Source organism: Oncorhynchus mykiss, chromosome 27 (genome assembly GCF_057628025.1).
Source record: "Oncorhynchus mykiss isolate SJ-2025 chromosome 27, ASM5762802v1, whole genome shotgun sequence".
Lineage (NCBI taxonomy): Eukaryota > Metazoa > Chordata > Actinopteri > Salmoniformes > Salmonidae > Oncorhynchus > Oncorhynchus mykiss.
In genome coordinates, this window is record NC_143048.1 from 18,077,128 (window position 1) to 18,101,487 (window position 24,360).

The 24,360-nt window shown below is 44.8% G+C and overlaps 1 protein-coding gene across 4 annotated transcripts in view; it reads right to left on the reverse strand.

The window, feature by feature from the left end:
- The window catches only part of LOC110507646 (neurobeachin), a 340,890-nt gene that overhangs the window by 261,281 nt on the left and 55,249 nt on the right, over window positions 1-24,360 (reverse strand). For all 4 annotated transcript variants that reach the window (XM_036965229.2, XM_036965231.2, XM_090224708.1 and 1 more), the window contains exons 2-10: window positions 22,286-22,517; window positions 21,741-21,841; window positions 20,151-20,246; window positions 19,795-19,916; window positions 16,887-17,013; window positions 14,415-14,534; window positions 4,536-4,682; window positions 2,330-2,527; window positions 554-711 (exon numbers count right to left, since the gene is read on the reverse strand). In XM_036965229.2, the coding sequence (XP_036821124.2) occupies window positions 554-711; window positions 2,330-2,527; window positions 4,536-4,682; window positions 14,415-14,534; window positions 16,887-17,013; window positions 19,795-19,916; window positions 20,151-20,246; window positions 21,741-21,841; window positions 22,286-22,517 (1,301 nt within the window). The remainder of the gene's footprint in view (window positions 1-553; window positions 712-2,329; window positions 2,528-4,535; window positions 4,683-14,414; window positions 14,535-16,886; window positions 17,014-19,794; window positions 19,917-20,150; window positions 20,247-21,740; window positions 21,842-22,285; window positions 22,518-24,360) is intronic.

The following is a 24,360-nucleotide window of genomic DNA, read 5'->3' on the forward strand; positions in this document are numbered from 1 at the left end:
GTTTGATTTAATTTACGTTCACAATTTAGTAGGACAATCTGGAAATCTTAAATTTACAGAGTTAATTGTAGAGTTAATCACACATCACATATCATATGTTTGGGTCCTAACTTTGCATCCCTGCGTTAAGGTTAAGTCATCAGTTAGTTTAGTGGTAGACTCACTAGAATAGGCAGTCACTCAGAGTTCACTAGCTGGCTTGGCTGGGCTGGAACACTACCCATCAGGCTTAACCCAGGGCAGGGCTGGGACTACACTACCCAGTAGGCTTAGCCCTGGCTGCACCAGATAGAGGGCCAGAGGCAGAGCAGAGCCTGACTCAGAGCTGCTGTATGTGTGTTTCTCCCCAGTGTGGTCTCTGTCACTGAGCTAATTCAGGATTATGGCTGAGCTCTGATTGGAACAGGGCTCAGTGGAGCGCTCTGATAAGGACAACGCTGGACCTTCAGGACAAGGATCAGCAGGAAGGGGTAAATTAGAAAGTTGATTCTCAACATTCTCATAGTAAAACTCAGACACTTACTTGAAGATGTCAGAAACTTCATGTACTCACCAGACGGTAGTCTCCAGCTGGGTCTCATGGTGCTGGTAGTTGTGCTGGTCGTTGGGTTGATGGTAGTCCAGCTGGGAGAAGAGAGGGAACAGCACCTGGATCCCTCCTATTGAGTGGATGGCACTGTGGATGGAGTGGGTCACTATGGCCTTCACATCCTACCAGGGAACAATACAGTGATAGTTTACTGTAACTTAATTAAACACATATTAAAAGGACATGCTGTGAGACTAACCTGTTTTATAAGGACATGGGGGAGACTAACCTGTTTTATAAGGACATGGGGGGAGACTAACCTGTTTTATAAGGACATGGGGTGAGAGTAACCTGTTTTATAAGCACATGGGGTGAGACTAACCTGTTTTATAAGGACATGGGGGGAGACTAACCTGTTTTATAAGGACATGGGGTGAGACTAACCTGTTTTATAAGGACATGGGGTGAGAGTAACCTGTTTTATAAGCACATGGGGTGAGACTAACCTGTTTTATAAGGACATGGGGTGAGACTAACCTGTTTTATAAGGACATGGGGTGAGACTAACCTGTTTCATAAGGACATGGGGTGAGACTAACCTGTTTTATAAGGACATGAGGTGAGACTAACCTGTTTTATAAGGACATGAGGTGAGACTAACCTGTTTTATAAGGACATGGGGTGAGACTAACCTGTTTTATAAGGACATGGGGTGAGACTAACCCGTTTTATAAGGACATAGGGTGAGACTAACCTGTTTTATAAGGACATGGGGTGAGAGTTACAGTTACCGGTCAAATATATTGGCACCCTTGCACGATTCACTATTTCTTGTAAAAATTTGTTGAAATTGAAAAAACTAGGTAAAAATTATATCTGTTTTATTAGTCTCACATGGGGTGAGACTAACCTGTTTTATAAGGACATGAGGTGAGACTAACCTGTTTTATAAGGACATGGGGTGAGACTAACCTGTTTTATAAGGACATGGGGTGAGACTAACCTGTTTTATAAGGGCATGAGGTGAGACTAACCTGTTTTATAAGGACATGAGGTGAGACTAACCTGTTTTATAAGGACATGGGGTGAGACTAACCTGTTTTATAAGGACATGGGGGGAGACTAACCTGTTTTATAAGGACATGGGGTGAGAGTAACCTGTTTTATAAGCACATGGGGTGAGACTAACCTGTTTTATAAGGACATGGGGGGAGACTAACCTGTTTTATAAGGACATGGGGTGAGACTAACCTGTTTTATAAGGACATGGGGTGAGAGTAACCTGTTTTATAAGCACATGGGGTGAGACTAACCTGTTTTATAAGGACATGGGGTGAGACTAACCTGTTTTATAAGGACATGGGGTGAGACTAACCTGTTTCATAAGGACATGGGGTGAGACTAACCTGTTTTATAAGGACATGAGGTGAGACTAACCTGTTTTATAAGGACATGAGGTGAGACTAACCTGTTTTATAAGGACATGGGGTGAGACTAACCTGTTTTATAAGGACATGGGGTGAGACTAACCCGTTTTATAAGGACATAGGGTGAGACTAACCTGTTTTATAAGGACATGGGGTGAGAGTTACAGTTACCGGTCAAATATATTGGCACCCTTGCACGATTCACTATTTCTTGTAAAAATTTGTTGAAATTGAAAAAACTAGGTAAAAATTATATCTGTTTTAAAAAGAGAAAACAGATAATTGTGCTCCATTGCACTAAATTGTAAAGTGCAAGGGTGCCAATATATTTGACAGCATCTGTACCTGGATAAGGGCATGTAGTGAAACTAACCTGTAGCATAAGGGCGTGGGGTGAGTGGACGAAGATGGAGGCGTTCTCCTTGGGCGATGACTCCAGGCAGAGCTGGGCGTCTGTAGCCTTGGCGTTGTAGGTGAAGGAGATGGAGCTGGCCAGCTTCCCATCATACAGGACCTGCTTATGGTGCTCTGCCAGGTGGATGTCACTCTCCGACTTAAACTTAAACGTACTCTACAGAGAGGGGAGGAATAGAGAGACAGACAGAGAGAAGGAGAAGAGAAAGGGCGATGGGAGAACGGCAGAGAGAGAGAGATAAGGACAGACAGAGAGTGGGAGAAGAGAGAAGAGAGATGTGATAAGGTATTGTATCATGACAGCTCATTCTTCTACTAAACTAGAGGTGCCATCCATACCTCAGCAGCAGTAGCAGTAATGTCATATTTATATATTAATACATGTTGCTGATCGATAACAGAGTCACTCAGTCTTAATGTAACCAATCCATTAAGGATGGCAGGTGAGAGAGGAGCTCAATTAATCAATCAATGCATCATCAATTGGTATGTTATTAATCAGTAAATCAGGAAGGTCCTCTCAACGGAGGAGTGAATAATGAATGAATGGCCACAGACATAGAGGAGTGATGAAAGGCGAGACACATCACTCTTTTAGCTACAGACATGATGATTCAGATGGGTAGAGATGAGACCTACACTGAAATAGATGAGACCTAGACTGAAATAGATGAGACCTACACTAAAATAGACGAGACCTACACTGAACTGAAATAGTGGAGCTTCTCTGTCATGAAGAGATGTAGATAGCTGAGATAACAAGCAGAGAATACACTGTACCAGGCTCAGTAGACCAGACACACACTGGGGCTATTATGATCCCAAATCCGCTAGTTAACAACCTCCTGGGGCCTGGTAGAGTAGGCTCAGTCTGCAGGCCTCTACAGCCAGCTTCTCTCTGGCAACTCCACTAGTACATGCAGACAGGACATACTAATAAAACCTAGCAACAACAGAAGTGCGTGTCATCTATACCCTGTTAGACTGCCCTGTCTGTCGGTGTCTCCTATACCCTATTAGACTGCCCTGTCTGTCGGTGTCTCCTATACCCTGTTAGACTGCCCTGTCTGTCGGTGTCTCCTATACCCTGTTAGACTGCCCTGTCTGTCGGTGTCTCCTATACCCTTGTAGACTGCCCTGTCTGTCGGTGTCTCCTATACCCTGTTAGACTGCCCTGTCTGTCGGTGTCTCCTATACCCTGTTAGACTGCCCTGTCTGTCGGTGTCTCCTATACCCTGTTATACTGCCCTGTCTGTCGGTGTCTCCTATACCCTGTTAGACTGCCCTGTCTGTCGGTGTCTCCTATACCCTGTTAGACTGCCCTGTCTGTTGGTGTCTCCTATACCCTGTTAGACTGCCCTGTCTGTCGGTCTCCTATACCCTGTTAGACTGCCCTGTCTGTCGGTGTCTCCGATACCCTAATAGACTGCCCTGTCTGTCTGTGTCTCCTATACCCTGTTAGACTGCCCTGTCTGTCGGTGTCTCCGATACCCTAATAGACTGCCCTGTCTGTCGGTGTCTCCTATACCCTGTTAGACTGCCCTGTCTGTTGGTGTCTCCTATACCCTGTTAGACTGCCCTGTCTGTCGGTCTCCTATACCCTGTTAGACTGCCCTGTCTGTCGGTGTCTCCGATACCCTAATAGACTGCCCTGTCTGTCGGTGTCTCCTATACCCTGTTAGACTGCCCTGTCTGTCGGTGTCTCCGATACCCTAATAGACTGCCCTGTCTGTCGGTGTCTCCTATACCCTGTTAGACTGTCTGTCGGTGTCTCCTATACCCTGTTAGACTGCCCTGTCTGTCGGTGTCTCCTGACAGACTGAATGAGACAGGCTATGACTAGTTATGGTCCCAAACTACACTGGATCAACGACAGGCACAGCGTTCAAGTATGTCTGGGTCTGTTCAACAGTCCAAACCATAGTTTCAGAGGCAGCCAGAGAACAGAACACTGTGCATTCAGCCTATACAGTGTTAGGACACATGACACATACAAACAAAGCACTTTGGATGGAGACACCAGGTAGCAGGGAACAGGAAACTGTGGCAAGCAGCATTGATTTCACAGATTGATATGTGTAGCAGGCTGTGTGCATGTACCGTTAAAGTTATTCCTATCCTAAGCTAACCTATCAGTAACCTAATTCAGTCAGCCCAGTACATACCTTATAGCCCGCTCCCAGCTGATGAATGGCAAATATCTGAGCTGGGTTGAGAGCCTCAGAGAACACATAGATGGCCCCCAGCTGACCACAGAATACCCTGTTAGCATCAGCTGTCTCCGACGAACCCAGGAAGCACTTATCATAACTCTGTAGAGGGAGAGGAGAGGGTCAGTACATGGGCACACAGAGCAGGGGTTTATCATAGGTCTGTAGTGGGATAGGGAGGAGAGAGAGAGAGAGGAGACAGAGAGAGGGGAGAGGAGACGATCAGATTTGTATAGGGACACAGAGAGAGGGGAGACAGAGAGAGAGAGAGAGAGGAGACAGAGAGAGGGGAGAGGAGAGGATCAGATTTGTATAGGGACACAGAGAGAGGGGAGACAGAGAGAGAGAGAGAGGAGACAGAGAGAGGGGAGAGGAGAGGATCAGATTTGTATAGGGACACAGAGAGAGGAAAATAGGGTTTATCATAGCTCTGTAAAATGATACAAAGAAGAATATATTTATAATGTTCAAACATAAACCACAATCACCAAACTTTCTCTCTATATATGGCTCTGGAAAATGGTTAGGGCAATTATACAGACACTGAGACAGAGATGAGAGGATAGGGTCATGTCTTTTAAATCCTCCAGCAGACTCAGAGAGGTTACAACATCACCCAAACTTCAAAGACAGCTGAGCATCAGAGCAATTAACAGACAAAAAAACTGATGACAGCTTTTGAATGGGCAAATAGGATAATTATGAGAGTGCATGATTTACAGTGCCTCTAATAGATTGCCACTCAGAGAAAAAGAAAGGTTGGCAGACACTTAGATCTGCATTCCAAATGGCACCCTATTCTGAATTTAGTGCACTACCTTTGACCATATCCCATAGTGTGTGTGTGTCTGCCCTTATAAACATGTACGTGTAGCCCTTGCCTTGTCGACATGTGTTATAAAAATATCCACTACACACACCCCATCAAGCCTAACTCTGTAGATAACACCATCCCTAACTCTGTAGATAACACCATCACTAACTCTGTAGATAACAACAGCCCTAACTCTGTAGATAACAACAGCCCTAACTCTGTAGATAACACCATCCCTAACTCTGTAGATAACACCATCCCTAACTCTGTAGATAACACCATCCCTAACTCTGTAGATAACACCATCCCTAACTTGGTAGAACGCACCATCCTAACTCTGTAGATAACACCATCCCTAACTCTGTAGATAGCACCATCCTTAACTCTGCAGATAACACCATCCTCAGCTCTGTAGATAACACCATCCTTAACTCTGCAGATAGCACCATCTCTAACTCTACAGATAACACCATCCCTAACTCTGTAGATAGCACCATCCTTAACTCTGCAGATAACACCATCCCTAACTCTGTAGATAGCACCATCCTTAACTCTGCAGATAGCACCATCCCTAACTCAGTAGATAGCACAATCCCTAACTCTGTAGATAGCACCATCCCTAACTCTGTAGATAACACCATCCTTAACTCTGCAGATAGCACCATCCCTAACTCTGTAGATAGCACCATCTCTAACTCTGTAGATAACACCATCCCTAACTCTGTAGATAACACCATCCCTAACTCTGTAGATAGCACCATCCTTAACTCTGTAGATAACACCATCCTTAACTATGTAGATAACACCATCCATAACTCTGTAGATAGCACCATCCCTAACTCTGTAGATAGCACCATCCCTAACTCTGTAGATAGCACCATCCCTAACTCTGTAGATAACACCATCCCTAACTCTGTAGATAACACCATCCCTAACTCTGTAGATAACACCATCCTTAACTCTGTAGATAACACCATCCTTAACTCTGTAGATAACACCATCCCTAACTCTGTAGATAGCACCATCCCTAACTCTGTAGATAGCACCATCCTTAACTCTGTAGATAACACCATCCTTAACTCTGTAGATAACACCATCCCTAACTCTGTAGATAGCACCATCCTTAACTCTGAAGATAGCACCATCCCTAACTCTGTAGATAGCACCATCCTAACTCTGTAGATAACACCATCCCTAACTCTGTAGATAACACCATCCCTAACTCTGTAGATAACACCATCCTTAACTCTGTAGATAACACCATCCTTAACTCTGTAGATAACACCATCCCTAACTCTGTAGATAACACCATCCCTAACTCTGTAGATAACACCATCCTTAACTCTGTAGATAACACCATCCCTAACTCTGTAGATAACACCATCCCTAACTCTGTAGATAACACCATCCTTAACTATGTAGATAACACCATCCCTAACTCTGCAGATAACACCATCCTCAGCTCTGTAGATAACACCATCCTTAACTCTGCAGATAGCACCATCTCTAACTACAGATAACACCATCCTAACTCTGTAGATAGCACCATCCTTAACTCTGCAGATAGCACCATCCCTAACTCAGTAGATAGCACCATCCCTAACTCTGTAGATAGCACCATCCCTAACTCTGTAGATAACACCATCCTTAACTCTGCAGATAGCACCATCTCTAACTTTGTAGATAACACCATCCCTAACTCTGTAGATAGCAACATCCTTAACTCTGTAGATAGCACCACCCTTAACTATGTAGATAACACCATCCCTAACTCTGCAGATAGCACCATCCCTAACTCTACAGATAGCACCATCCCTAACTCAGTAGATAGCACAATCCCTAACTCAGTAGATAGCACCATCCCTAACTCTGTAGATAACACCATCCTCAACTTTGTAGATAACACCATCCCTAACTCTGTAGATAGAACCATCCTTAACTCTGTAGATAACACCATCCTAACTCTGTAGATAGAACCATCCTTAACTCTGTAGATAACACCATCCTAACTCTGTAGATAGAACCATCCTTAACTCTGTAGATAGCACCATCCCTAACTCTGTAGATAGCACCATCCTAACTCTGTAGATAACACCATCCCTAACTCTGTAGATAACACCATCCCTAACTCTGTAGATAACACCATCCTTAACTCTGTAGATAACACCATCCTTAACTCTGTAGATAACACCATCCCTAACTCTGTAGATAACACCATCCCTAACTCTGTAGATAACACCATCCTTAACTCTGTAGATAACACCATCCCTAACTCTGTAGATAACACCATCCCTAACTCTGTAGATAACACCATCCTTAACTATGTAGATAACACCATCCCTAACTCTGCAGATAACACCATCCTCAGCTCTGTAGATAACACCATCCTTAACTCTGCAGATAGCACCATCTCTAACTACAGATAACACCATCCTAACTCTGTAGATAGCACCATCCTTAACTCTGCAGATAGCACCATCCCTAACTCAGTAGATAGCACCATCCCTAACTCTGTAGATAGCACCATCCCTAACTCTGTAGATAACACCATCCTTAACTCTGCAGATAGCACCATCTCTAACTTTGTAGATAACACCATCCCTAACTCTGTAGATAGCAACATCCTTAACTCTGTAGATAGCACCACCCTTAACTATGTAGATAACACCATCCCTAACTATGCAGATAGCACCATCCCTAACTCTACAGATAGCACTATCGCTGACTCTGTAGATAACACCATCCTTAACTCTGTAGATAGCACCACCCTTAACTATGTAGATAACACCATCCCTAACTCTGCAGATAGCACCATCACTAACTCTACAGATAGCACCATCCCTAACTCAGTAGATAGCACAATCCCTAACTCAGTAGATAGCACCATCCCTAACTCTGTAGATAACACCATCCTCAACTTTGTAGATAACACCATCCCTAACTCTGTAGATAGAACCATCCTTAACTCTGTAGATAACACCATCCTAACTCTGTAGATAGAACCATCCTTAACTCTGTAGATAACACCATCCTAACTCTGTAGATAGAACCATCCCTAACTCTGTAGATAGCACCATCCCTAACTCTGTAGATAACACCATCCCTAACTCTGTAGATAACACCATCCCTAACTCTGTAGATAACACCATCTCTAACTCTGTAGATAACACCATCCCTAACTCTGTAGATAACACCATCCTTAACTCTGTAGATAACACCATCCCTAACTCTGTAGATAACACCATCCCTAACTCTGTAGATAGCACCATCCCTAACTCTGCAGATAGCACCATCCCTAACTCTGTAGATAACACCATCCCTAACTCTGTAGATAACACCATCCCTAACTCTGTAGATCGCACCATCCCTAACTCTGTAGATAACACCATCCCTAACTCTGTAGATAACAACAGCCCTAACTCTGTAGATAACACCATCCCTAACTCTGTAGATAACACCATCCCTAACTCAGTAGAACGCACCATCCTAACTCTGTAGATAGCACCATCCCTAACTCTGTAGATAACACCATCCTAACTCTGCAGATAGAACCATCCTTAACTCTGTAGATAACACCATCCTAACTCTGTAGATAGCACCATCCCTAACTCTGTAGATAACACCATCCCTAACTCAGTAGAACGCACCATCCTAACTCTGTAGATAACACCATCCCTAACTCTGTAGATAATACCATCCCTAACTCTGTAGATAGCACCATCCTTAACTCTGTAGATAACACCATCCCTAACTCTGTAGATAACACCATCCTAACTCTGTAGATAACACCATCCTAACTCAGTAGATAACACCATCCTTAACTCTGTAGATAACACCATCCCTAACTCTGTAGATAACACCATCCTTAACTCTGTAGATAACACCATCCCTAACTCTGTAGATAACACCATCCCTAACTCTGTAGATAACACCATCCTTAACTCTGTAGATAGCACCATCCCTAACTCTGTAGATAACACCATCCTTAACTCTGTAGATAGCACCATCCCTAACTCTGTAGATAGCACCATCCCTAACTCTGTAGATAGCACCATCCCTAACTCAGTAGATAGCACCATCCCTACCTCTGCAGATAACACCATCCCTACCTCTGCAGATAGCACCATCCCTACCTCTGCAGATAACACCATCCCTAACTCTGCAGATAGCACCATCCTTAACTCTGTAGATAGCACCATCCCTAACTCTGTAGATAGCACCATCCCTAACTCTGCAGATAGCACCATCCTTAACTCTGTAGATAGCACCATCCCTAACTCTGCAGATAGCACCATCCTTAACTCTGTAGATAACACCATCCCTAACTCTGTAGATAACACCATCCCTAACTCTGCAGATAGCACCATCCCTAACTCTGTAGATAGCACCATCCCTAACTCTGTAGATAGCACCATCCCTAACTCTGCAGATAGCACCATCCTTAACTCTGTAGATAGCACCATCCCTAACTCTGCAGATAGCACCATCCTTAACTCTGTAGATAACACCATCCCTAACTCTGTAGATAACACCATCCCTAACTCTGCAGATAGCACCATCCCTAACTCTGTAGATAGCACCATCCCTAACTCTGTAGATAGCACCATCCCTAACTCTGCAGATAGCACCATCCTTAACTCTACAGATAGGGATGGTGCTAAATCTGTAGATAGCACCATCCCTAACTCTGTAGATAGCACCATCCCTTACTCTGTAGATAGCACCATCCCTAACTCTGTAGATAGCACCATCCTAACTCTGTAGATAGCACCATCCTTAACTCTGTAGATAGCACCATCCTAACTCTGCAGATAGCACCATCCCTAACTCTGTAGATAGCACCATCCTTAACTCTGTAGATAACACCATCCCTAACTCTGTAGATAGCACCATCCTAACTCTGCAGATAGCACCATCCCTAACTCTGCAGATAGCACCATCCTTAACTCTGTAGATAACACCATCCCTAACTCTGTAGATAGCACCATCCTAACTCTGTAGATAGCACCATCCTAACTCTGTAGATAGCACCATCCTAACTCTGCAGATAGCACCATCCTTAACTCTGTAGATAACACCATCCCTAACTCTGTAGATAGCACCATCCTAACTCTGTAGATAACACCATCCATAACTCTGCAGATAGCACCATCCCTAACTCTGTAGATAGCACCATCCTTAACTCTGTAGATAACACCATCCCTAACTCTGTAGATAACACCATCCCTAACTCTGTAGATAGCACCATCCTAACTCTGTAGATAGCACCGTCCTAACTCTGCAGATAGCACCATCCCTAACTCTGTAGATAGCACCATCCTTAACTCTGTAGATAGCACCATCCCTAACTCTGTAGATAGCACCATCCTAACTCTGTAGATAGCACCATCCCTAACTCTGTAGATAGCACCATCCTAACTCTGTAGATAGCACCATCCTAACTCTGTAGATAGCACCATCCCTAACTCTGTAGATAGCACCATCCCTAACTCTGTAGATAGCACCATCCTTAACTCTGTAGATAGCACCATCCCTAACTCTGTAGATAGCACCATCCTAACTCTGTAGATAGCACCATCCCTAACTCTGTAGATAGCACCATCCTAACTCTGTAGATAGCACCATCCCTAACTCTGTAGATAGCACCATCCCTAACTCTGTAGATAGCACCATCCCTAACTCTGTAGATAGCACCATCCCTAACTCTGTAGATAACACCATCCCTAACTCTGTAGATAGCACCATCCCTAACTCTGTAGATAGCACCATCCCTAACTCTGTAGATAGCACCATCCCTAACTCTGTAGATAGCACCATCCTTAACTCTGTAGATAGCACCATCCCTAACTCTGTAGATAGCACCATCCTAACTCTGTAGATAGCACCATCCCTAACTCTGTAGATAGCACCATCCCTAACTCTGTAGATAGCACCATCCCTAACTCTGTAGATAGCACCATCCCTAACTCTGTAGATAGCACCATCCCTAACTCTGTAGATAGCACCATCCTTAACTCTGTAGATAGCACCATCCCTAACTCTGTAGATAGCACCATCCCTAACTCTGTAGATAGCACCATCCCTAACTCTGTAGATAGCACCATCCCTAACTCTGTAGATAGCACCATCCTTAACTCTGTAGATAGCACCATCCCTAACTCTGTAGATAGCACCATCCTTAACTCTGTAGATAACACCATCCCTAACTCTGCAGATAGCACCATCCCTAACTCTGTAGATAGCACCATCCTAACTCTGTAGATAGCACCATCCCTAACTCAGTAGATAGCACCATCCTTAACTCTGTAGATAGCACCATCCCTAACTCTGTAGATAACACCATCCCTAACTCTGTAGATAGCACCATCCCTAACTCTGTAGATAGCACCATCCCTAACTCTGTAGATCGCACCATCCCTAACTCTGTAGATAGCACCATCCCTAACTCTGTAGATAGCACCATCCCTAACTCTGTAGATAGCACCATCCTTAACTCTGTAGATAGCACCATCCCTAACTCTGTAGATAGCACCATCCTAACTCTGTAGATAGCACCATCCCTAACTCTGTAGATAGCACCATCCCTAACTCTGTAGATAGCACCATCCCTAACTCTGTAGATAGCACCATCCCTAACTCTGTAGATAGCACCATCCCTAACTCTGTAGATAGCACCATCCTTAACTCTGTAGATAGCACCATCCCTAACTCTGTAGATAGCACCATCCCTAACTCTGTAGATAGCACCATCCCTAACTCTGTAGATAGCACCATCCCTAACTCTGTAGATAGCACCATCCTTAACTCTGTAGATAGCACCATCCCTAACTCTGTAGATAGCACCATCCTTAACTCTGTAGATAACACCATCCCTAACTCTGCAGATAGCACCATCCCTAACTCTGTAGATAGCACCATCCTAACTCTGTAGATAGCACCATCCCTAACTCAGTAGATAGCACCATCCTTAACTCTGTAGATAGCACCATCCCTAACTCTGTAGATAACACCATCCCTAACTCTGTAGATAGCACCATCCCTAACTCTGTAGATAGCACCATCCCTAACTCTGTAGATCGCACCATCCCTAACTCTGTAGATAGCACCATCCTAACTCTGTAGATAGCACCATCCCTAACTCTGTAGATAGCACCATCCTTAACTCTGTAGATAACACCATCCCTAACTCTGTAGATAACACCATCCCTAACTCTGTAGATAACACCATCCCTAACTCTGTAGATAACACCATCCCTAACTCTGTAGATAACACCATCCCTAACTCTGTAGATAACACCATCCCTAACTCTGTAGATAACACCATCCCTAACTCTGTAGATAGCACCATCCTTAACTCTGTAGATAACACCATCCCTAACTCTGTAGATAACACCATCCTTAACTCTGTAGATAACACCATCCCTAACTCTGTAGATAGCACCATCCCTAACTCTGTAGATAGCACCATCCTAACTCTGTAGATAGCACCATCCCTAACTCTGTAGATAACACCATCCCTAACTCTGTAGATAGCACCATCCTTAACTCTGTAGATAGCACCATCCTTAACTCTGTAGATAACACCATCCTTAACTCTGTAGATAGCACCATCCCTAACTCTGTAGATAGCACCATCCTTAACTCTGTAGATAACACCATCCTTAACTCTGTAGATAACACCATCCCTAACTCTGTAGATAGCACCATCCTTAACTCTGTAGATAGCACCATCCTTAACTCTGTAGATCGCACCATCCCTAACTCAGTAGATAACACCATCCCTAACTCTGTAGATCGCACCATCCCTAACTCAGTAGATAACACCATCCCTAACTCTGTAGATAACACCATCCCTAACTCTGTAGATAACACCATCCCTAACTCTGTAGATAGCACCATCCCTAACTCTGTAGATAACACCATCCCTAACTCTGTAGATAGCACCATCCCTAACTCTGTAGATAGCACCATCCCTAACTCTGTAGATCGCACCATCCCTAACTCTGTAGATAACACCATCCCTAACTCTGTAGATCGCACCATCCCTAACTCTGTAGATCGCACCATCCCTAACTCTGTAGATAACACCATCCCTAACTCTGTAGATAGCACCATCCCTAACTCTGTAGATAGCACCATCCCTAACTCAGTAGATAACACCATCCCTAACTCTGTAGATAACACCATCCCTAACTCTGTAGATAACACCATCCCTAACTCTGTAGATAACACCATCCCTAACTCTGCAGATAGCACCATCCCTAACTCTGTAGATAACACCATCCCTAACTTCGTAGAACGCACCATCCTAACTCTGTAGATAACACCATCCTAACTCTGTAGATAACACCATCCCTAACTCTGTAGATAACACCATCCTAACTCTGTAGATAACACCATCCCTAACTCAGTAGATTGACTTCCTCTCTTCAAACATCTCCCTGATAAATGGTTATTCAAATGGGAGCTTTGAAAAATGCAGCTCTGCTCCCAAGAGTAAACTCTGCCAAGGCGCTGAAACTCAATGAGCACCACTGAGGATTTATGCATTTCTGGTGTGTGCCCCAAATGGCACCCTGTTCCCTATATAGTGCACTACTTTTGACCAGAGCCCCAGGCTCGGAGGATTTCAAACTGTGGCATGTGATCAAATGCTGCACTTGCAGCCACAAACATTACATACACAAACACCACAACCACAAACATCCCAACAATCACAACCACAAATATCACAGACACAACCATCACAACCACATATATCACAACACAACCATCACAACCACACATATTACTACCACCACGGCTGTGTTCAGTGGCGACGAAAACAGGGGAAAACAGAGTGAAATAGATTATATTTCCACTTGTCCAATAAGAAATGTTTCAAAGCTGTTCAAAATGTGCCTCTTTGCCGTACTGAACACGACCTTGTAGAGGCCTCACATCAGGAATAAGCAGTGACAGGAGAGTCAGTCAATCAATCAAGCATCAAACAACCAATCAGCAATGAGGAGCATTCTCACATCGCTGGTGTTGACGTGCCAGGCCATGTCGCCATAGGAGACCAGCTGACCATTGACGTAGCAACGGATCTCACTGTTCCTCCAGCGGTTGTAGATATGGACGATGCTGATCATGTACCACTGAAACACAGAGGAGAGAGAGTTAGAGAGAGAGAGAGGGTTAGAGAGAGAGAGAGAGAGAGAGAGAGAGAGAGAGAGAGAGAGACTGAGTGAGTGAGTTAGTGTGCAGCTCCATACATAATAACACTAGCAACTACAACCCATTCAATCCCACTGTATGAACAGGGTTTTAAACACAGCCTATTGTGTTTGCATTGCAATCACCCAGATCATCTAGAGACCAAATAGGATCATGTGATTCAGTAGCTCTGACCTCATACATATTGCAGAGACACAGACCTGTAACACAAACCTACTGCATGGTATAGATAACACAGTATTCCAGACCATAGAGTTATCCATACATTCTGCATGGTATAGATAACACAGTATTCCAGACCATTTACAGCTGAAACCCTCACTATGTTGATCTACTGCAGATCAACAGGATGTAAACACACCATCAACATGACTACGGCAGAGTGGATCAGATTACTCCAGTTGACGATTAAGAGCCAATGCCCTCTTTAAGATCACTTTGAACCACCAGGAGAGCAGATCATTGATTTGAGGATATCTTTAGATCAAAATCTGTCCTCTACTTTAATGACCACTGATGACTTCACTACTAGAAACGTTGACCTGGTGCAGAGAGGAGAGGACAAGAGGGGGAACTTATTTCCTTATATAGTGTTGCACTATGTACAGAATAGGGTGCCATGTCAGACACATCATTGTTACTGACAGCTGTTTAACCGAAGGCTTTAAATGACTGAGAGCAGCCTTGAACCAGCCTGTTATCTCTACTGGGACAGAGGCAGGTAGGGTGTCAGACATCCCAAGCTACATTATCATTCCTCTCTACACTCTCATCTCATCTCAGGGCACAGCCAGCTGTTCCTGTGAGGAGGTCCCTGTGAGAGTGTTAAACAGAACAGGTTATGATGTTCTCTCTCTCCCTGGTCTGTAGAGAATGGAGGCACTGTCAGCTACTGGCTAGGCTTGTTTTGGAGTGTTTTGTTATGACAGATGTTTGTCTATCCTAACAATTGCGCTGCATTTTCTGTCCACGATGATCTGTTAATAAAGTCAAACGGCTCACCTTGTATATGGTCTATTATGACATGTACTGAACCAACACAGCAGAATGCAGTACTCCATATACAACATGCATTTCCCAAACCACAGGTATACTAGGTTTGCTGTAAAGATCTTCTAAAGTTGTATTAAGATGCTGTCACTGTTATATGCCAGAGGCTGTATGCATTAAGCATCTCAGTGCTGATTTAGGACTGATGAAGCTTTTAGATCACAATGAATAAGATTACCTGTATTCTAGATCAGCACTGATCTTAGATCAGCTCTCCTACTTGGAGGCTGCGTTGACACAGGCAGCCCAATTCAGGTCTTTTGCCAATGATTTGCATATCTGATGCCTATCGGATCTTTTCCCTAATGTGTAAACAGCACAAAACTACATGGAATCTCATCTTTTGACTTTCAATTTATACTTGGATCCCATTCTTGATACAAACACGATCCTCCATATGTGACCTCTGTCTGGACAGTCGGATCAGATAATATTTTGCTCTGAAGGGTTAAGACTTGGCTGAACCGTGACCACCACCCCAACATTTTGTATTTTCTATTTCACCTTTATTTAACCAGGTTGGCTAGTTGAGAACAAGTTCTCATTTGCAACTGCGACCTGACCAAGATAAAGCAAAGCAGTGTGACACATTTAAAGGAACAGTAACAGGAAATTAGCATTGCCTCTATGTGCTACTTCAGAGGCTACATCAGTGTGAATGCGCAAATCTGATATGGGTCACATTGAGTGTGGACAGTCAGAAGAAAAGATTGGATACAGAGAGAAAATCTGATTTGGACAGGATGGCTGTGTAAACACAGCCTAAAACGCTTAACACATATAACTACAGAGTACTACTGATAGTACTCACATGGCAACAGGCTGGTGGTCAGGCCACATCCATAACATTCTGACAAGATCAACACAGTCCTATAGAGCAGCAGACTGATGATCCTATTCTATCAGCCCCACCTCAATCACATATGGGACCTGCACACTGCTGCATGAGCCCTCTACTGATCATCAGCTATGTGACTTGTAGGCTGGTGTAAGCACACTGACCATTGATCACTGATCACTACCAGGGTAACAGATGAAACCTGGTCACCCTTGTAGTCTCCACTTGCACGGCCGAACTGCTAGCGTTTCGTTGGCGCAAGTGTCTAAGAACGTTTCAGCAGGGCAGTCGCGTGTGTTTGCAAGGCAGAGGTCCTGGGTTCTGGTATCGGTTTGAAATTGTATAATTAAGCAAGCACAGTGAAGTCCACCAAAGCACCTCTTACCTTCCTAGGTTGAAAGTCATATTTGACACAGTGCTGGAAGCCTTTGCCTTTAGACTTCAGCGATGTCACGATCAGACAGTTGCCCACGAAATGTGCAGAGTAGCCGATTCCTTTACTGGTGCGAAAGCTGCAAAAGAAACAGTATCAAAATTACGAGGTGCGAACATTGCATTTCTAATTTCAGATTGTCTCTCTCGATTTGATGTTTCACATTGTAGATACTCAGGAAAAATAATGCATTTCTCTCACTGGAGGTATGATTATCTTGTATCTATCAGGTTTATGTCAACCAGAACACTATCCACACCAGAAGGACAATGATAGTAACTATTGTTAATTAGTAACTGACTAATTAATTTATTTTCCACTCTGGTCATCCCTCTCTTTACCTCGCCCTCGTTCCACCACTCCCTCTCTTATTCTACCTGATTATCTATCAGGCTTATGTCAACTAAACACTATCCACACCAGAAGGACAATGATAGTAACTATTGTTAATTAGTAACTGACTAATTAATTCCCTTTCCACTCTGGTCATCCCTCTCTTTACCTCGCCCTCTCTCCACCACTCCCTCTCTTATTCTCTGCCACTCCCTCTCTCATTCTCCCAAGCTGTTCCTCTCCGCTCCTCTCCGCTCCTCTCCTTTTCATCTCCTCCCTCCTCTCCCGTCTCAATGTTCCTCTCAGTCCTCTACTCCCCTCCTCTCCTCCTCTTTAGGGACTCCTCTCCCTATCTGGAGTAGTGGTAAATAAACTCTCCTCGAGGCTATTGATCTCTTTGTTAATTACCCACAATCCTCTACCAGACATGGGCTGTGGTGGCCAGACATTAGAGTCTACATTAATAGTCATTACTGTTGTACCTCCCCCTTACAGCCCATATAACCTTTCTCTGTACCTCCCTCTACAGCCTGCTTCTGATCCCAGCCTGTATACACACACACACACACACACTAGCTTGTACCAGTCTCCACAGTTCAGACCTGGGCTGGTTTTAATTACTCTACTCAGGACTCGTTTCTCCTAAAGACATTATACTGCACTACATCATCAGGAGGAATGAGTCCTCAGACAGAGCTGATTATGAACTTGAAACCTTGAAAAGTGAATGAAATGAAAAACAACTTGTAGTCATAATCTGCTTACAGATTTAGAGGGAAGGTCAGAGGTCACACAGAGTTACTGGTTCCCCACAGGTCAGACGTCAAACACTAGAGTTACTGGTTCCCCACAGGTCAGACGTCAAACACTAGAGTTACTGGTTCCCCACAGGTCAGACGTCAAACACTAGAGTTACTGGTTCCCCACAGGTCAGACGTCAAACACTAGAGTTACTGGTTCCCCACAGGTCAGACGTCAAACACTAGAGTTACTGGTTCCCCACAGGTCAGACGTCAAACACTAGAGTTACTGGATCCCCACAGGTCAGACGTCAAACACTAGAGTTACTGGTTCCCCACAGGTCAGACGTCAAACACTAGAGTTACTGGTTCCCCACAGGTCAGACGTCAAACACTAGAGTTACTGGTTCCCCACAGGTCAGACGTCAAACACTAGAGTTACTGGTTCCCCACAGGTCAGACGTCAAACACTAGAGTTACTGGTTCCCCACAGGTCAGACGTCAGTTCAACGTCTAGTTTTGATTTGAACATGAAAATAAAAAAGGTTGAAAGTTGGGTGAAATTCCCCAATGTTAATGATTTTTTGCAAATCCAATCAGTTTTCCATGTTAGAAAACTGTCACAACTCCTTGTTCGGGTGGCGTTCGGCGGCCAACGTCACCGGTCTTCTAGCCATCGCCGCTCCACTTTTCATTGTTCCATGTGTTTTGTCTTGTTTCCCCCCACACCTGGTTTACATTCCCTAATCACACTACATATATATTCCCTCTGTTCCCCCCATGTCTTTGTGTGGGATTGTTTTGTTACGTGTTTTGTGTGACACGCCAGGCTGGTTTTCCCCCGTGTTTAATTGTTAACATTTGCATCATTGTGACTGTCTTTACACTTTTGCCTTTGGCTGGAGGTTTGTTGGACACAGTTGCGTCCGTCTGTTGTTTGCTTCTACCAAATAAAGTGTGCCCCTGATCACAACTCTCTGCACCTGACTTCTATACCAGTTGTGCACAACCTGACAAAAACTGATTGGAAACGTCATCACATATCATTTTCTTGTTGAAATGATTTGAAAACAATGTTGATTGAACCTGTTTTTGTCCAGTGGGTCAGTACACCAGGTGGAGGGACTGTTTGGGTGCTGGTTAAAAGGACAACAGCTTAGATCTCAGAGGTTTCAACCAGGTTGGCTTTGCTAATGATACTGATCATCTGCAATTGTGTTTATGTACCAGTGCTTCATTTGTATTAATCAGTAAAGACATGGTTTATAAGCTCACCAGTGGATATATGGTTTATATGTTCTACTCACCAGTGGAAATATGGTTTATATGTTCTACTCGCCAGTAGAGATATGGTTTATATGTTCTACTCACCAGTAGAGATATGGTTTATATGTTCTACTCACCAGTAGAGATATGGTTTATATGTTCTACTCACCAGTAGAGATATGGTTTATATGTTCTACTCACCAGTAGATATATGGTTTATATGTTCTACTCACCAGTAGAGATATGGTTTATATGTTCTACTCACCAGTAGAGATATGGTTTATATGTTCTACTCACCAGTAGATATATGGTTTATATGTTCTACTCGCCAGTAGAGATATGGTTTATATGTTCTACTCACCAGTAGAGATATGGTTTATATGTTCTACTCACCAGTAGAGATATGGTTTATATGTTCTACTCACCAGTAGAGATATGGTTTATATGTTCTACTCACCAGGAGAGATATGGTTTATATGTTCTACTCACCAGTAGAGATATGGTTTATATGTTCTACTCACCAGTAGAGATATGGTTTGTCTTTGTCTACATTGATGTTGTTTAGAGGGTCCATTCTGAACCAGGTGTTGAGAGTGAAGCCGTTCTGGTAAGGCCACTTAGCAATGGGAGGCAGCGCTATGGCCTGGAGTGAGAAAGGAAAGAGAGAGAGGGAGAGAGAAGGGGAGAGAGAGAGATACTTATCATAGACGTCAGAGGAAGAGTAATCTCTAAACCGAATAATGTAACAAATATTCAACATATTATAGAACAGTGACAGATAATTACAGTTTATGTATAACTATTTTCATCTCTTCACACAAACCAAATATAATATTTTACCGGCCCAGCCCAGTCCAGAGTGTAAATAAAGTCTTACCGCAGCACTGCGTCCGGGGAAGTTGAAGAAAGTGTCTGGACCGTGTCTCTGAGGCATCTGGTTCAGAACAGACAGCAGCTTCACTGCATGCCTCGGCTGAAGAGGAGAGATGGTTGTAGGAAAGAGATGGAGAGAGATGGAGAGAAGAGAGCGAGAAGAGATAGAGGGAGGAGAAGGGGGAAGAAGAAGGGAGGGAAGAGAGATGAGATAAAAGGAGGAGAGGTGGAGGAAAGATGGAGGGAGAAGAGAGCAAAGAGATGGAGGGAGGAGACAGAGAGGAGACATGAAGGGACATAAAGGGAAGAGAGAAGAGACGAGGGAAGAGACAAGGGAAGAGACGAGGGAAGAGACAGAGAGGAGACATGAAGGGACAAAGGGAAGAAAGAAGAGACGAGGGAAGAGACGAGGGAAGAGACAGAGAGGAGACATGAAGGGACAAAGGGAAGAGAGAAGAGAAGAGACGATGGAAGAGACGAGGGAAGAGACATGAAGGGACAAAGGGAAGAGAGAAGAGACGAGGGAAGAGACGAGGGAAGAGACAGAGAGGAGACATGAAGGGACAAAGGGAAGAGAGAAGAGACGAGGGAAGAGACGAGGGAAGAGACGAGGGAAGAGACAGAGAGGAGACATGAAGGGACAAAGGGAAGAGAGAAGAGAACAGACGATGGAAGAGACGAGGGAAGAGACGAGGGAAGAGACATGACGGGACAAAGGGAAGAGAGAAGAGACGAGGGAAGAGACGAGGGAAGAGACAGAGAGGAGACATGAAGGGACAAAGGGAAGAGAGAAGAGACGAGGGAAGAGACGAGGGAAGAGACAGAGAGGAGACATGAAGGGACAAAGGGAAGAGAGAAGAGACGAGGGAAGAGACGAGGGAAGAGACAGAGAGGAGACATTAAGGGACAAAGGGAAGAGAGAAGAGATGAGGGAAGAGACGAGGGAAGAGACAGAGAGGAGACATGAAGGGACAAAGGGAAGAGAGAAGAGACGAGGGACGAGACAGAGAGGAGACATGAAGGGACAAAGGGAAGAGAGAAGAGATGAGGGAAGAGACGAGGGAAGAGACAGAAAGGAGACATGAAGGGACAAAGGGAAGAAAGAAGAGACGAGGGACGAGACAGAGAGGAGACATGAAGGGACAAAGGGAAGAAAGAAGAGACGAGGGACGAGACAGAGAGGAGACATGAAGGGACATAAAGGGAAGAGAGAAGAGACGAGGGACGAGACAGAGAGGAGACATGAAGGGACATAAAGGGAAAAGAGAAGAGACGAGGGAAGAGATGAGGGAAGAGACAGAGAGGAGATATGAAGGTACAAAGGGAAGAGAGAAGAGACGAGGGAACAGACAGAGAGGAGACATGAAGGGACATAAAGGGAAGAGAGAAGAGACGAGGGAAGAGACAGAGAGGAGATGTAAGGAAGAGATTGAGAATATATGAACCATGTTCATCAAATACGACAGGTGAATCTAAACCCCAAGTTGTAACCTCTCCTCCTCCCATGACTAACCCAGAGTCCTCTACTCCTACAACTTACCCAGAGTTCTCTACTCCTACAACTTACCCAGAGTCCTCTACTCCTACAACTTACCCAGAGTTCTCGGTCTCCCCTCAGCATACTGAACAGCAATTTGAGCTCCTTCACTGTGATGCTGTAGCTGGCCAGCACTCCTAACATATCCACCAGCAGGTCTACAGACACACACACACACACAGTGTTGAGTTGGTACTTCACCGGCAGATAGGGTTTCATTATTTACTGTAAACAATTCACAATAGAAACATGCCCTCATATTCACAACAGAATTAAAAAAGAAAATTCCATGCTATTAGCTTACCCTCTGAAAAAAAAAAAAATCCTATAAACTGCCACTCAGTCTCATTATAAAACACACTGTGACTAATGACATTTTCTCTTTTCAATCTTTCCTCTCCTTTAAGCCATAGGAATTTCAATAGCTTAAAATATTAACTTAATCCACATCCATCCACCCAGAACTCTGTAGTGGGTACTTTACTGTACTGCAGGCAACTGGCCATGGAACAAGCTCTATGGACTATGTATTCTCTGTGTGTGTGTGTGTGTGTGTGTGTGTGTGTGTGTGTGTGTGTGCCTGCTTGCGTATGTTCCTTTACCGGCGATCATGTCGTCAACGGAGCTCATCTTCAGCAGCAGCTGCTCTATGAGGCCCACCTCAGTGCTGGTCTGGAGGTTGCGGACACTCTTCCTGAGGATGGCTGTGAACATGGACCACACCTCAGCCTGGCAGGTCACATCACAGTGCTCCAACAGCTCTACTACACAGCCCAGGCTCTCCGCTGCTGCTATGATGAAGTTCTGCTCCAGGTCAAACTCGCCCCCCACCAGCTGGAGAGGAGAGGGAGGGGAGGGAGAGGGAGGGGAGGGAGAGGGAGGGGAGAGGAGGAATGGAGGGGAAGGGACAAGAGAGAGAGGGTATGAGATTAACAGGCATGATTGCTAGTTCAGTAAGAGAGGGGAGGCTTTTTCCTCTAAGAGACTGTGAGGGTATTGGAGTTGTAATGTAAAATCCAATGTTGGTTGGAAAGTGGAGGGGAAGAGGCATACTGTACCGATCACCCAACAATCAATATTTATATTCTTGAAGCTCAACAGGAAGTAGCATGTGATACATACAGAGAACACACTGTACAGAGGCTGCATCTTGATTGGTGGGCATGGAGGCAGACATGCATAAAATAGGGTCAGAAACTCTCCAGGTAACAGAAGTAACAGAAGAAAAAGAAAGAAAAAAAAGAACTAATAGCAGATCTAGCAAAAGAGAGAGCGTGAAAGAACGTGAGAAAGAAAGAGGGTGAGAGAGAAAGAGGGTGAGAGAGAAAGAGGGTGAGAGAGAAAGAGTGTGAGAGAGAAAGAGGGTGAGAGAGAAAGAGGGGGAGAGAGAAAGAGGGTGAGATAGAAAGAGGGTGAGAGAGAAATAGGGTGAGAGAGAAATAGGGTGAGAGAGAAAGAGGGCGAGAGAGGGGGGGGGGGGGGGAGTATTGAGTAATCTGATGTGGTTCAATGGCCAAGCTGTTCAGATAACTGATTCCTATAAAGAGTTTACAGAAACAACCTCCTGCTAAATATAGACCGTGTTCACACTGTTGTACACTGAACAGACAACCTGGGTTCAACATACTGCACGGGTCCTCTCTCCTTTCCTCTCCTATTCCTTCCCCACCATCTCCTCTGCTTCCCCTCTCCTTTCCTCCCTTCTCTCCCTCCCTTCATCTCTTCTCTCTCGTCTCCTCTCCTCCTCTGCCTCCCATCTCCTCTCCTCTTTTTCTATCCTCTCCTCTGTCTTCTGCCTTCCTCTCCTCATCCATCCTCTCCTCTCCCCATCCCTCCTCTCCTCTCCTCTCCCCATCCCTCCTCTCCTCGTCCATCCTCTCCCCATCCTCTCCTTTCCCCATCCTCTCCTCTCCCCATCCTCTCCTCTCCCCTCCTCTCTATTGTCCTCTTCTCTCCCCATCCCTCCTCTCCCCATCCCTCCTCTCTATTGTCCTCTTCTCTCCCCATCCCTCCTCTCTATTGTCCTCTCCCCATCCTCTCCTCATCCCCCCTCTCTATTGTCCTCTCCTCTCCCTATCCCCTCCTCTCCTCATCCTCTCCCCATCCCTCCTCTTCCCATCCTCTCCTCTCTCCATCCCTCCTCTACATTGTCCTCTCCTCTCCCCACACCTCCTCTCTATTGTCCTCTCCTCTCCTCTCCCATCCTCTCCTCTCCCTATCCTCTCCCTATCCCTCCTCTCCCCATCCCTCCTCTCTATTGTCCTCTTCTCTCCCCATCCTCTCCTCTCTATTGTCCTTTCCTCTCCTCTCCCTATCCACTCCCCATCCCTCCTCTCCCATACTCTCCCCATCCCTCCTCTCTATTGTCCTCTCCCGATCCCTCCTCTCTATTGTCCTCTCCACATCCCTCCTCTCCCAATCCCTCCTCTCTCCATCCCTCCTCTCTATTGTCCTCTCCTCTCCCCATCCCTCCTCTCCCCATCCCTCCTCTCCCCATTCTCTCCTCATCCCTCGTCTCTATTGTCCTCTCCTCATCATCTCCTCTCCACATCCCTCCTCTCTATTGTCCTCTCCTCTCCCCATCCACTTCTCTCCCCATCCTCTCCTCTCTATTGTCCTCTCCTCTCCACATCCCTCCTCTCTCCATCCTCTCCCCATCCCTCCTCTCTATTGTCCT